This window comes from Zophobas morio, unplaced genomic scaffold (assembly GCF_036711695.1).
Source record: "Zophobas morio isolate AGI-343-1 ecotype UQ-CSIRO unplaced genomic scaffold, CSIRO_AGI_Zmor_V1 ptg000041l, whole genome shotgun sequence".
Classification (NCBI taxonomy): domain Eukaryota; kingdom Metazoa; phylum Arthropoda; class Insecta; order Coleoptera; family Tenebrionidae; genus Zophobas; species Zophobas morio.
The window spans coordinates 3,025,979-3,040,321 of NW_026972146.1; the positions used below are offsets into that span (position 1 = coordinate 3,025,979).

Sequence of the window (14,343 nt, forward strand, 5' to 3'; positions counted from 1 at the left end):
GGTGACTCAAAAAAATTAATGAATGAGGAGGCAGTTTATTCTATTAAGAACGACCTATTCCATTTTTCAAAATGTTGATGACGTCATCACAAAATTTTGTAATGGGAAAACTCACTTGAAAAAAAACGCTAAATCATTAAAAATAAAATTCGCAAAATCGGATCTTATAATTTTTCAAAAATTTGGATTTAGTTACCTTCGACTAATTTTTTGATACCACAATTTTTCGTTTCCTTCATTTTTTCAAAGATTTTTCGATTTTATAATTTTCCGTTCATTCAATTCTTCAAATTTTCAATCTTTGATGTTTCAGTTCCTTGATTTTCCAATTTCTAATTTTTTAATATAGCAATTTTCCGATTTCTGTAATTGTCATTATTTCGAATTTACAATGTTTCGTTTTTCGATTTTTCAAGTTTTTGATTTCCAATTTTCAAAATTTTCATTTCATACTTTTACGTTTTTTTTACTTTTCTGGTTTTAGTTTCGTTAATTTTTCAAGTTGTTGATTTTTATTTTTCATTTATCCGATTTTTTAAAGATCATTTTCTCGAATTTATATCACAACTATTCCTTGTTCATTCAATTTTTGATTTTTCAATTCCCCGATTTTCCAATTTTTGGATTTTTGAATTATTCGATTTTCCGAATTCTTTAATTTTCAATATTTCGCTTTTAGAATCTCGTTTTTCCAACTTTGAGTTACCTTCAACGAATTTTTTAAAATCACAATTTTTCGTTTTTCCTTTTTCCTCAATTTTTAACTTTTTGATATCACAATTTCTCGTTTTTTCATTTTCTTTCACGGCGTCCTTTTTTTATTGCCTTTTTTGCTACTCTTTTTTTAATCACCTTTTTAGCCCACTCCCCCTTTATCGCCTTTTTTGTGTCCCATTTTGATCGCCTTTTTTGTCCCCTTTTTAATCATTCGTTTGTCTCCTTTTTTTATTATTGTTATCCCCCTTTTTACCTTTATTTGTTTCGACTTATCACTTTTTTGCCGCCGTGTCGTCAACTTTTTTTTTGTCGACTTTTTTACCATTTTTTCGTTTTCCCTTTTTTCTTTCTTTTGTCGTCTTTTTTTAATTTTTTTTTTGTTTTTTTGGTCCCTTTTTTCGATTTTGGTCTTTCTTGCCGATTTTTTTTTGCATTTTTGTCCCCTCTTTATTTCATCGCCTTTTTTTTAATCACTTTTTTGTCGTTTTCTTTTTCTATGTTGCTTTTTTTTTAATTTTTCCATGGTTCAATTTTTCGGTTTCATAATTTCCCAGTTTTTCACTATAATATTTTCAATTTTTCATTTTCCCGATTTTCTAATATCAATTTCTGGATTTTATATCAAAATTTTTCGTTTTCTCACTTTCTTATTTTTTCAATGTTTCTTTCGATTTTATGATTTTTGGTTTATTTAATTCTTCCAATTTTTAATCTTTGATTTTTTTACTTCCTGGATTTTCCAATTTTTAAATTAAAGTTTGCAATTTTTGGATTTCCAATTATCCGATTTTTCATTTCTTTAATTTTCAGGATTACAATTTTACAATACATATTTCATTTTTTCGATTTTTGAATTTCTAAATTTTTAATCTTTTGACTTTTCAATTTTTCGTTTCTTCAACTTTTCAAGTTCTTGATTTCCAATTTTCCGATTTTTCTTTTTTAATTTTTCTATTTTACAATTTTGCAGTTTTTCCATTTTTTTTTATTCGAAAAGCTGCAAAATCGAAAATTGAAAAGTTAAATTCAAGAAATAAAAATTAAAAATCGAAAAACTGAAAGATCGAATAAATGAAAAAATGTTAAAATCCTATAATTGACAAATGGAAAAAATCTAAAATCGTAAAATTGAAAAAATTAGTAAATTATTATTACTATTATTTGTTGTGTGTTTGATTTTTGATATTGCAGATAAATGTAGGTATTTATTTCGGCTTTAATTTATTCATTCATTCATTTATTTCTATTTTAATTTTATTTAAGTTAAGTTACTGTTCTTATGTTTCATTATATTGAGATCTTTGATTATTTATGCATTTAATTTATTAATTTGTTATTTTCTTTGATTCTGAATTGTTGTCATTGTTTTTATATTCTTTATAATTGTCCTGTAACTGGAATGTGTACTTCTGTTGGGCAATAAACTTTATTTATTTATTTATTTATTTATTATTATTATTTAAACTTAAAACTAGAAAAATCGCAAATCAAAAACTGAATAAGTAAAAAATTGAAAAATCATGAAACTGAAAAATCTTAAATTGAAAAAATAAAAAAAAACGAAATGAAAAATTGCACATCGAAAATTTGAAGAAATGAAAAATTGAAAAAGTGGAAAAACGTAAAATTTCAAATCGAAGAACTGAAGAAATGAAAAATTGAAACATTAAAAACCAAAAACCAAATAATGAATCGAAAAAATGGAAAAAAACGAATCCAACCGAAAAATTGGAAAAGCCAAAAATTATAAAATCGAAAAATTATATATAGAATCGTCAAAATTCTACAATTAATCGAAAAATTGAAAAATCGAATAAATATAAGTTTTAAAATCCAATAACAGAAAAACTGAAAAACTGAAAATTTTTAAAATTATGATTACATATTTTAAACAAAAACTAGAAAACCAAAAATTGAAAAATCATGAAAATGAAAATCTAAAACTGAAATAATATTGGAATATTTCGCACAGAAAAATTATAAAACCAGAAACACTGAACAACTGAAAAATCGAATAACTGAAAAAATAAAAAAACGAAATGAAAAATTGAAAAATAAAAATTGAAAAAATGAAAATGCAAAATCGGAAAAGTGTAAAATCGCAAAATTGCAAATCGAAGAACTGAAAAAACGAAAAATTGAAACATTAAAAACTAAAAATCTAGAAATTTAACCGAAAAATTGGAAAACCCAAAAATTATGAAACTGAAAAATCATAGAATCATCAAAATTCTAGAATTAATTGAAAAGTTGAAAAATCGAATAAATATAAAAGTTTTAAAATCCAATAACAGAAAATATAAAAATTCTAAAATCAAAAACTGAAAAATTGAAAATTTTTAAAATTCATGATTACTTAGATATTTTAAATAAAAACTAGTAAAATCAAAAATTGAAAAATCATGAAACTAAAAAATCTAAAATTGAAATAACTTTGGAATATTTCGCACAGAAAAATTATAAAATCAGAAACATTGAACAACTGAAAAATCGAATAATTGAAAAAAAGAAAAAAAACGAAATAAAAAATTGGAAATCGAAAATTTGGAAAAATGAAAAATTGAAAAATAAAAATTGAAAAGTCCAAAAATTGAAAAAACGAAAAATGCAAAATCGGAAAAGTGGAAACTGGCAAAATTGCAAATCGAAGAACTGAAGAAACGAAAAATTGAAACATTAAAAACTAAAAATCAAGAAATTCAACAACCTAAAAATTGGAAAACCCAAAAATTATAAAATCGAAAAATCATACAATCATCAAAATTCTAGAATTACCTAATTGAAAAGTTGAAAAATCGAATAAATATAAAAGTTTTAAAATCCAAGAACAGAAAATATAAACATTCTAAAATTAAAAATTGAAAAAGTGAAAATTTTTAAAAATTATGATTATATATTTTAAATAAAAACTAGAAAATCAAAAATTGAAAAATCATGAAACTGAAAAATCAAAATCGAAGGAACGAAAAATAAATAACCTAAAAGTGGAAAAATCGAAATACTGATAACCAAAAAATTGCAAATCGGAAAACTGAAAAAGTCATTTTTTTTTAATTATTATTATTATTATTATTTAACCTTAAAACTAGAAAAATTGCAAATCAAAAATTGAAGTAAAAAATTGAAAAAATATGAAACTGAAAAATTTAAAATTGAAATACATTGGAATATTTCACACAGAAACACTGAACAACTGAAAAATTGAAAAAATAAAAAAACGAAATGAAAAATTTCAAATCGAAAATTTGAAGAAATGAAAAATTGAAAAGTCCAAAAATTAAGAAAACGAAAAATGCAAAATCGGAAAAGTGGAAAATCGCAAAACTGCAAATCGAAGAACTGAAGAAACGAAAAATTGAAACATTAAAAACAGAAAATCAAGAAACTTAACAACCTAAAATAAAAATTGGAAAAAAATTATAAAATCGAAAAATCATAGAATCATCAAAATTCTAGAATTAATTGAAAAGTTTAAAAATCGAATGGATATAAAAGTTTTAAAATCCAAGAACAGAAAATATAAACATTCTAAAATTAAAAATTGAAAAAGTGAAAATTTTTAAAAACTAGAAAATCAAAAATTGAAAAATCAAAATCGAAGGAACGAAAAATAAATAACCTAAAAGTGGAAAAATCGAAATATGTATGTACTGATAACCAAAAAATTGTAAATTGGAAAACTGAAAGTGTTTTTTTTTTTTTAATTATTATTAACTTAAAACTAGAAAAAATGCAAATCAAAAATTGAAGAAGTAAAAAATTGAAAAAACATGAAACTGAAAATTTTAAAATTGAAATAATATTGGAATATTTCACACAGAAACACTGAACAACTGAAAAATCGAATCATTGAAAAAATAAAAAAGGAAATGAAAAATTTCAAATAGAAAATTTGAAGAAATGAAAAACTGAAAAGTCCAAAAATTGAAAAAACGAAAAATGCAAAATCGGAGAATGAAGAAATGAAAAATTGAAACATTTAAAACTAAAAATCAATAACCGCAAAATAAATAATTAATCGAAAAAATGGAAAAAACAAATCCAACCGAAAAATTGGAAAACCCAAAAATTATAAAATCGAAAAATCACAGAATCGTTAAAATTCTAGAATTAATTGAAAAATTTAAGTAAAAACCAGAAAATAAAAAATTGAAAAATCATGAAAGTGAAAAATCCAAAATCGAAGAAACGACAAGTGGAAAAATCGAAACACTGATTGCAAATCAGAAAATTGTAAAATCCAAAAATTGAAAAATTGTTAATGGAAAAATTGAAGAAACGAAAAACTGAAAAAAAATAAAAATTAAAAAAAATATATCAAATTGGAGCATTGAAAAATGGAAAGGTTGTAAAAATAAAGAGAATAAAAAACCAAATCGAAAATTTGAAGACATGGAAAATTTTTAAAATCCAGTAATAATTAAAAATGGAAAAATTCAAAAATCGTAAGATTGAAAGAGTGAAGAATCGTAAAATCGAAAAAGTGAAAATTTTTAAGAATATTGTTATTACACATTTAAAATGAAAACTAGAAAAACTGCAGATAAGAATCTACAAGTTGAAAAATGGAAAAACTTCACACTGAAAAAAAATAAAATCAGAACATTAATTCCAAACCGAAAAATAAACACTTGAAAACTCAAGAAACTCAAATAGAAAAATTGCAAAATCTAAAAATTGAAAAACTGAAAAACTTAAACTTGAAAACCTAAAAACCCAATAAACAAAAAAATAAAAAAATCAAAGAATTGCAAATTTCAAGCGAAACCAAAAATCGCAAAAAAATATAATTTCTCAAAACGCTGAATTCGTTGGACCCCACTTCATGATCGAGAGCACTTCCGACGATCAATCTCCGCCCAATTTTTCACAATTATCACCACACCACAGCCGCCTAATCCCTCCAGAGGGGAGTACCCGTCTCGATTACTCAACCCATTAGTCTCACCTTACAAAGCCCATTTCGGCCTCATCGATTCAAAGCAAAGGCTTCAAATCCTCTTTCTAACGACTCCATTTCATGTCCCAACACCGTACAAACTCAAGGTCTTTAATTAAACAACAATCGCCCGATGCTAACACGAAGAAAAGCCCGTACGTGACGCAACCCAAAGCCATCTCTCCTGTAAATTACACACACAAGAGATTAATCCGGTTGGACTCTGAAACTTCATTGTTTGACGTTCGCCGCCTCACAACGATTAGGATGCTGGCGGTGTTTGCTTCCATATCGGTTATAGACATTTGTCATTGAATAATTGTGGAACGAACGTGGCTCGCTTAATATCCAGGTGAGCGCGGACCTTGACTATGGAAGAAATCGCGCCTAGTTGTCTTAAATCCCCATATCAATAATAACGAATTCGCGAGTAAAAGTTGTCTAACTATATTTCGAATCCGGTCCGACTTTCACTCCATTTTGCACCTAGTAAAAGTGCAATTGTCATCAAACCCGACGACTCTCGGATTCATAATTATTAAATTAATTACGCTCTTTCATATTCCACGTCGACATTGTTGCGATAACCGATAAAGAGAGGTTTTGTTTGTGGCGCATGCAGGAATTCCAATGATATATGGTGTTGTTTCGAGCAAACAGTCTTTATGTCTTATCGTTGTGGTATCATATTGTTCTGACGACGCATCATCTGTCAGCAATGCGCGCTTGCATAATTTAGCCATTTAAAGCGAAATTATTGTTGGGCGAGAACGGGGTGAGCATCGATCGGCGATAATTGCGGAGGCGGCGAAACAATTAATAAATCAAGAGGACGTTTTTAATTGGGTCGGGCCTAATTGGCTTGCAAAAACTCGAACGGCCTCTACTGGTAGTTTATGAATCCGCGTTGAAAATAAATTCTGACATATAATAATTTGAATTCAATTTTCGTGTCAAGCACGCCATAAACAATGTAAATTGCGGCGATGGCTTAATTCGGACCGCTCCTAACCGACAACGAGACCCATCATGGGTTTAAAAACCGCCAAAACCCAATCACAATTACGCAAAAATCCCATAGCAATAATTGCAAGGCCAGTGATTCATGGTCGATTTATGGCTGCATTGTTGGTAAAATTTACCATTTCAATTGACTCAAAAACCGCCCCCGCGGTTTATCAAGGGATTACTTTCAAGAGTAAACATCCAGTGAACAGGGGACAAATTGGCTCGACTTTGATACATGAAAGGCGTTTATCAAAGCCACTCGTGACGGATAAGACTCCGGGGGCCTTAAACGTCGGGGGAGCACGTGGGGGCGGCTATAATCACGTAATGACGGAATCGACTCACGTTTGGCCGTGTTGAGCACATCTTTCACTTCTTTGATGATCCTCTTGATTTGTTGGTTGGTTTTTTCCAATTCGCGCTCGTGCTTGTGCAGGTTTTCGCGAAAATATGGACTGTCAGTCATGCACTCGGTGAATTCCAGAGGAGGTAAGCCGACCCCCATGGTGTCTCTCGGACTTTCACACACCGAATCACTTGATAACACAACACTAGCATGAAACACACAGGAACGACGAATTACCGCACCGTCTCGGAGAAGCGCATCCCACACTCTCAAAGACAACCGATTGAATACAAGTCGAGGAAAAAACAACCTGTGGATTACGGAGAAGGAGTACTCATGCGCGACATATTTGAATCAACTGTCAACTAGTAGCGTGACAGACCCCTGCAATACCGACCCGACAAACAAACTATAAATAAATCAAAAATGTATCGATTATGACTAGAATTGTAACTAAAAACGCGTGCGAGTTATCTGACTCGAGTTTTAAAGTTTTGTTGTTTTTTTCGGTGTGTAGGTAACAATAGTGTGGTTGACAGCGACACGCAGCTCCCTGCTTTACCAACCGCGCTGACTTGACAACCAAAACAAAAAATAAAATGACGGAACATAAGTAGAGGTTATTTTTAACCACCCGAAGTTGAAAAGTTAGTTTATAAATGAAAACAAATGGCTTTGCCGCCAGAAATCGTGGAAAAAATTTTAATCAACTGCGATGGGAGGACTTTGCTGGCAGCGCGACGGGTGTGCAGGCAGTGGAGGACCCTGGTGGAGTATCTCTCCAAAGTGAGTATTGTGTGTTTTCGCAACAATGCGGCAACTTTTCTTTGTTCGAAACAGAAAACGGCGCTGTGGGAATGGTGCTGCCTTGAAGAAATTCCGAAAAAAGAGCTGACACAGTATTTAATCCACTACAATAGGGATGACCCCAGCATATGGTTTTTTATTTATAAGAACTGGATGACTTGGCAGAATATAGCAGAGGTCGAGTTTGAAATAGTCCTGAGTCCCGCTGAAATCCCCAGGATAACTTGTATTGACGTTTTTGGTATTTTTAGTGTTAAGAAACAAACAATCACTGCTTGGTGTCATTGCAGAGGAGTTCATTGCTGTGGGGTCGGAGGACGGCAGGGTGCGGATTTACGACGAGTACTGGAAACCTCTGATAATGACGCGCCACCAGGCCGAAAAAGTCGCAAAAGTGACGTTTTTTTACAGTGGTATTATGATTATTGCAGCAACCATTTCATACAAATTTTCTTTGTAGACTCGATTTTGAAAATTGTTACCGCGTACCCGAAAGCACTGATCGTAGACGACTTGTACGGGGACGGCTACAACCATTTAATTATAGAGGATGTGATGTCTCACAGGTGATTTAATTTTTAAATTCACAACTGTGTGTATGCAACCAACAATACACGTGCATTGTTAGTCGCATACACAACAAAACTCATTCCGAAAAACTTCTTGTTCAGAGTTGGCTCTCACAATTGCAGCATTTATAAAGACTATATTTGCTACCAAAAACACGGCGGGCGGCTCACCGTCGAGAAACTAACCAACGCTAACAATGACAGATTGTTGGAGGAGACGTGGTTCGCACGGGTTTATTCGCCCAAAAATATCACGTGCATCAACATGTGGAACGGCGTATGTACAGTTCTAGTGAGTAATGAGGTTAGAAAAGTCGATTATGATTCCAAAAATATACTTCCGGCGTCTATCTACACAGAGAAATGTCTCCTCAATTTTAGCAGCATACCGAATTCGGTAACGTCGCAGCAAATCCCGCTTATTTTACGGGATGATATAATAATTGTGTTGTGTAAGTTAAGTAGGTCTATCAAGAGATAGTGTAACGATGTGTTACAGATAAGTCTGAAAATTCGGTAGATAAGGAATATATGGAGGTGATTATGTTGGAAGGAGGTGCCAAATACTCGAAAAAATTGTTTAACACGACTGAGGTTTTAGATGGCACGATTACGTGTATTTGTTTGTATGGAAATACTCTGGTTCTGGGCGTGGATAGGGGAATAGTGAGTACTGTAACATAATTGGTGGATTTTAGCTCCGCCTCTTGTCCAATTATTTCAGGTGTATTTTTACCACGTGCCGTCGTGGAAGCACTTCACCATCAAAGAATATGGTAAAAAAATCATCATCGGGAAACACCCCATTACAAACATAGTAGTAAGAGAAACCAAACAACAACGCAAATTCTATATAACTTCTAGTTTCAATATTCACGAAGTGATTGGGTTTTGTTCCAGTTTCTAAACTAAGTTAACCTTTTCCGTACTGCCACTGGGTTTTTAAGTAACCAATGTGATGTAAATTATATTTTTATATATTTTCCTTCTAGTCAATACCTGATCTTCAGTTTTTTACTTAACTCCTCCCGAGTGAGATTAACCCTATAGTTCAATGAAATAAAACAGCAATCATACTTGTCTATTATTTAATTCAGTCAATTTCAGTTTTAGCATAATATGTACAAGCAAAAACAACTCGAAATTAACATATGAAGTACATGCCGTAAGTTTGTACAAATTCAAATTAAGTCAAAACTTAAGATGCCCCATCAAACAACGACAATCACAGATAAATAATATAAAAACAGGTGACGCACCGTTATATAAAATATCCGCTCGCACACCCTCAGTGTGGGACATCTGATCATCACAAGTAGATATCTACAAGGCACAACATTATTAAGATTTGTTTCACTAGAGTAAGATTCGTTGGGATATTATAAATAGAAAACATTTGTACTCGTGCGTCATCTAAACTCCGCCTCGACGCGGCCAAACCCCGCCTCCTAACCTCAAAAACCCGTACAAATGTTGTCGAGACATCTGGAAGCGATTAAATTGGTACGATTACAGATTAAGAACGTAACGAGTAATTCAGTCGTAGCTTCAACTTTGTACAAATGAAATTAAGCACGTCGCTTCATACAAGACTTCGCCAGAGTTGAATCCTTTGGAAAGTGGAATAGTGGGAACCGCGGCAAGTGCGACATCTACAACATGTCGCAGAGATCTCGGCCGCGGTTCCGATTGTTAGTACGGGAAAGCACCCTTTATTCGTAATGGACAAATAAAAACTTATAACTAAACAAGTAATATCACAAAGTTTCGGCAGTTCAAACGACTATTGCTGCTCACTACCGCGGTTTTATAAAAACGAGTTCATTTCTCGTCGCGCACTTGCATCGAGCTGTCTATCGAAAGCACCTGCGATGAGTCGTTCTCCTCGTCGGAAGTGGAAGCTTCTTTGCTATTGCTTTGGTTGCTGGATAAGGCTGCGGCGGCTTTGGCCGCTATACAACTAACGCAAAGGTCTTGTCTGACGGGGAACTGGCGGTTTTGGGAGAGACTGGGCGTCATCTCGTCGGGGGTGGAAGCGCGGCTGCTCTCGTCGTCGGCTGAACTCTCGAACAGTCTCTGGAAACACAATATCGTATTTAGACCAAGTGGATTAATATTCAAATGTTAAAAAGTGACACAATTCTGAACTTGACTTCGAGATTTTTGAAAAAAAAAAATAAATAAAAATTGTATTAACAATTTTTTGAAAATTTAATTTTGGGAGTTTTGAGTTTTCTTATCTTCAATTATTCGATTTTCAAATTTTCAGTTTTTCGATTTCTCAATTTTTTTATATTTCAATTTCAAAATTCTCCGACATACATTTCAGCTTTACGATTTTTTGATTTACCCCTTTCTCGATATCTGAATTTTTCAGTTTTTCAATTGTTCAGTTTTTTTCGATTTTTCAATTATTCGATTTATCACTTTTTGGATATTTCAATTATGCGATTTTTCGATTTTTCAGTTCTTTGATTTTTCAATTTTTCGAATTTTTCAATGTTTTGATGTTTCGATTTCTCGATCTGTCGATTTTATTTGTTAGTTTTAAATTTTTCGGGTTTTCAATTTTAGTTTTTTGGTTCTTCAATTTTCCGATTTCTCCATTTGTCGAGATTTCAATTTCTCGATTTTTCTTCAAATTTTTAATGTTTCAATTTTCATTTTTTCGACATTTCAGTTTTGAAATTTTTCAGTTTTCCGATTTCTCGATTTTTCGATGTTTTTGGTTTTCAGGTTTTCCATGGTTTAATATTTCGATTCTTCAATTATGTATTCGATTTTTTGATTTTTCAATTTGTCGATGTTTTAATTTTTCGTTTCCTGGATTTCTCAGTTTTTCAGTTCTTCGATTTTTCTATTTTTCATTTTTTTTTTTGAGTTTCGTTTTTTAAAATTTTTGGTTTTTCGATTTTTCAATTTTTTAGATTTTTGGTTTTTCGATTAGTCAAGATTTCGACATTTCGATTATCGATTGATCAATTCTGATTATTCATTTTTTTGATTTTTTTAAATTTTAGATTTTCCATTTTTTGATTCTTCAATTTTTCGATCTTTCAGTTTTACGATTTATCAATTTTTCGATACTTCAGATTTCGATTCTTCGATTTCGCGATATCTCGATTTTTCGTTTTTCTCGATTTTTTAAATTTTAGGTTTTTCAATTTAAAATGTTTCAATTTTTCCATTTTTTTTATGCTTCGATTTCGCGATTTTTCAATTTTCCGACATTTTAATTCGTTTTCTCGATTTTTCGATTCTTCGACTTTTCTATTTCTTAATTTTACGAACTTAAATTTCAAATTTTTCAATTTTTTTAATCATTGGATTTAACGACTTCTCGAATTCAAACTTTTCGGTTTTTCATTTTTTCGATTTGCAAAATTTTTGATTTTTCGATTTTACAATTTTTCGACTTCTCGATTTTTCAATTTTCTTAATTTCTCGATATTTTCATGTTTCAGTTTTTCGATATTTTAATTTTGGGATTTTTCGATTTGTTAAATTTTCGATATTTTTCGTTTCCTCGATTTCTCGATCTTTCGATTTTTTTCCACAGTTTAAAATTTTTCAGGTTTTCAATTTTAGTTTTTTGGTTCTTCAGTTTTTCGATTTCCCGATTTGTCAATTTTTCAATTTCTCGCTTCTTCGATCTTTCGGCTTTTCGGTTTTTCAAATTTTCAATGTTTCAATTTTCATTTTTTCGACATTTTTCCATTTCTCGATTTTCCAAAATTTCGATGTTTCAATTTCAAGACATCTCGATATTTCAATTTTTCGGTTTTTCAGGTTTGGAAAGTTTTAATATTTCGATTTTTGGATGTTTCAGTTTTCGGATTTTTTTAATTGTTCGATTTCAATTTTTCGATATTTTAATTTTTCGTTTCCTGGATTTTTCAGTTTTTCGAATTTTTAACTTTTTGATTCTTAAATTTTTAGATTTTTCAGTTTTGAGTCTTCCCAATTTTTTGGTCCTTAAATTTCTCAATTTTTCAGATTTTCAATTTCTCAATTTTTCGTTCTTTTCGTTTTACGATTTTTCAATTTTCTGATTCTTCAGATTCCGATTCTTCGATTTCTCGATTTTTTATATTTTCGATTTCCCGATTTCGCAATGTTTCAATTTTCCGATTTTTCTATTTATTAAATTTAAAATTTTTCTACTTAAAATGTTTGAATTTTTCGATTTTTTAAATTTAGATTTTTCGATTTAAAATGTTCACTTTTTCGATTCTTTTTCTATTTCGTGATTTTCCGAATTATAATACTTAGATTTTTCATTTTTTCATATTTTTCGGTTTCAATTTTTACGAATTTTAAAAGTTTTAATTATTAGATTTCGACGTTTCGATTATTCGATTGTTCAATTTTCTTAATTTCTCGATATTTTCATGTTTAGATTTCTTGAGGTTTCGATTTTTCGATTTCATGGTTTTCCCTGTTTCAATTTTTCGATTTTTTAATTTTTCGTAATTTCAGTTTCGAGATTTTCCGATTTCTCAATTTTTCGACTTCTCGTTTTTTTTTATTTTTCAATTTTTCGAATGTTTAAATGGCAGATTTTTCCATTTTTTGATGTTTTTAAATTTTAGATTTTCGAATTTTCAACTTTCGATTTCTCAATATTTGCGATATTTTGGATATGAGATTTTCGATTTTTTGATTCTTCAATTTTTCGATTCTTCAGATTTCGATTTTCGATTTCTCGATTTGTTAAATTTTCGAGTTCTCGATTTCTCAATTTTTCGATTCTTTATATTTTCAAATTTTTAATCTTTCGATTTCTCGATTTTACAATTTTTTGATCTTTCGATTTCTCGATCTTTGAATTTTACCACTGCTCAGATTCAAATTTTTCGGTTTTTAATTTTTTCGAATTTTGAAATTTTTGATTTTTCGATTTTAGAATTTTTCGACTTCCCGATTGATCAAAATTTCGACGTTTCGATTATTCGATTGTTTAATTTCCCAATTTTTTTATTTTTTGATGTTTTGATTTTTTTTATTTCTCGATTTTTCGATTTACCAGTTTTTCAATTTTTCCATTTTTTATTTTTTTTAACATTTCGATTTTTTGAATGTTAGAATTTTCGATTTTTTGATGTTTTTAAACTTTAGATTTTCGAGTTTTCAATTTTTATTCTTTGATTTTTCGGTTCTTCAATTTCTCGATTTTTCAGATTTTCAATTTCTCTATTTTTTTATGCATATTACAATTTCTCAATTTTTCGATCTTTCAGTTTTACGATTTTTCGATTTCTCGACTTTTTATTTTCCCATTTCTCGATATCACAATTTTTCGATTTTTTATTTTTAAATTCTCCAATTTTTCGTTTCAGTTTTGGTATTTTTCAGTTTTTCGATTTATCGACTCATCAATTTTTCAATATTTCAGTTTTGAAATTATTCAACTTTTCGATTTGTTAAATTTTCGAGTTCTCGATTTCTCGATTTTTCAATTTCCGACATTTGAATTTTTCGTTTTCTCGATTTTTCAATTCTTCGATTTTTCTATTTCTTAATTTTTCGAATTTGAATTTTAGATTTTTCAATTTTTTGATCTTTCGATTTTACGATTTCTCGGATTCACATTTTTCTGTTTTTAATTTTTTCCAATTTTGAAATTTTGTGTTTTTGATTTTACAATATTGGACTTCCTGATTTATCAAAATTTCGACGTTTCGATTATTCGATTGTTCAATTTCCCAGTTTTTAAATTTTTTATTTCTTGATGTTTCGATTTCTCGGTTTTTCGATTTACCAATTTTTCAATGTTTCGATATTTCAATTTCTCAATTTTTCCTTTTCTAGATTTCTCGACTTTTCAATATTTCGATTTCTTCATATCTCAATTTTTTTTTTTTCAATTTTCCAATTTTTCGAATTTTCCAACTTTCGATTTTTTGATTCTTCAATTTTTCGATTCTTCAGATTCCGATTTCTCGATTTTTTGACTT

General features: G+C 29.9%; 3 protein-coding genes across 5 annotated transcripts in view; 1 reads left to right on the forward strand and 2 right to left on the reverse strand.

The window, feature by feature from the left end:
* Window positions 1-7,331, reverse strand: part of LOC135140820 (rho GTPase-activating protein 26-like) — a 104,325-nt gene extending 96,994 nt beyond the window's left edge. Inside the window, exon 1 of the mRNA XM_064071516.1 lies at window positions 7,010-7,331. Coding sequence (XP_063927586.1) covers window positions 7,010-7,169 — 160 coding nt within the window. The 5' untranslated portion in view covers window positions 7,170-7,331. The remainder of the gene's footprint in view (window positions 1-7,009) is intronic.
* A 235-nt stretch (window positions 7,332-7,566) lies between these two features.
* LOC135140824 (uncharacterized) lies at window positions 7,567-9,389 on the forward strand. 3 transcript variants are annotated; one of them, XM_064071521.1, is made up of 7 exons: window positions 7,567-7,796; window positions 7,851-8,058; window positions 8,108-8,230; window positions 8,278-8,383; window positions 8,489-8,838; window positions 8,886-9,052; window positions 9,111-9,389. In XM_064071521.1, the coding sequence occupies exons 1-7, from the start codon at window positions 7,680-7,682 to the stop codon at window positions 9,291-9,293; spliced, it is 1,254 nt and encodes a 417-aa protein (XP_063927591.1). In that variant the 5' UTR covers window positions 7,567-7,679; the 3' UTR covers window positions 9,294-9,389. The 3 variants fall into 3 exon arrangements, with proteins under 3 accessions (XP_063927591.1, XP_063927592.1, XP_063927593.1); XM_064071522.1 differs by having other exon boundaries at window positions 8,108-8,227; XM_064071523.1 differs by having other exon boundaries at window positions 7,568-7,796; window positions 8,510-8,838.
* A 71-nt stretch (window positions 9,390-9,460) lies between these two features.
* Window positions 9,461-14,343, reverse strand: part of LOC135140823 (E3 ubiquitin-protein ligase goliath-like) — a 77,261-nt gene continuing 72,378 nt past the window's right edge. The window contains exon 9 of the mRNA XM_064071520.1: window positions 9,461-10,462. Coding sequence (XP_063927590.1) covers window positions 10,208-10,462 — 255 coding nt within the window. The 3' untranslated portion in view covers window positions 9,461-10,207. The remainder of the gene's footprint in view (window positions 10,463-14,343) is intronic.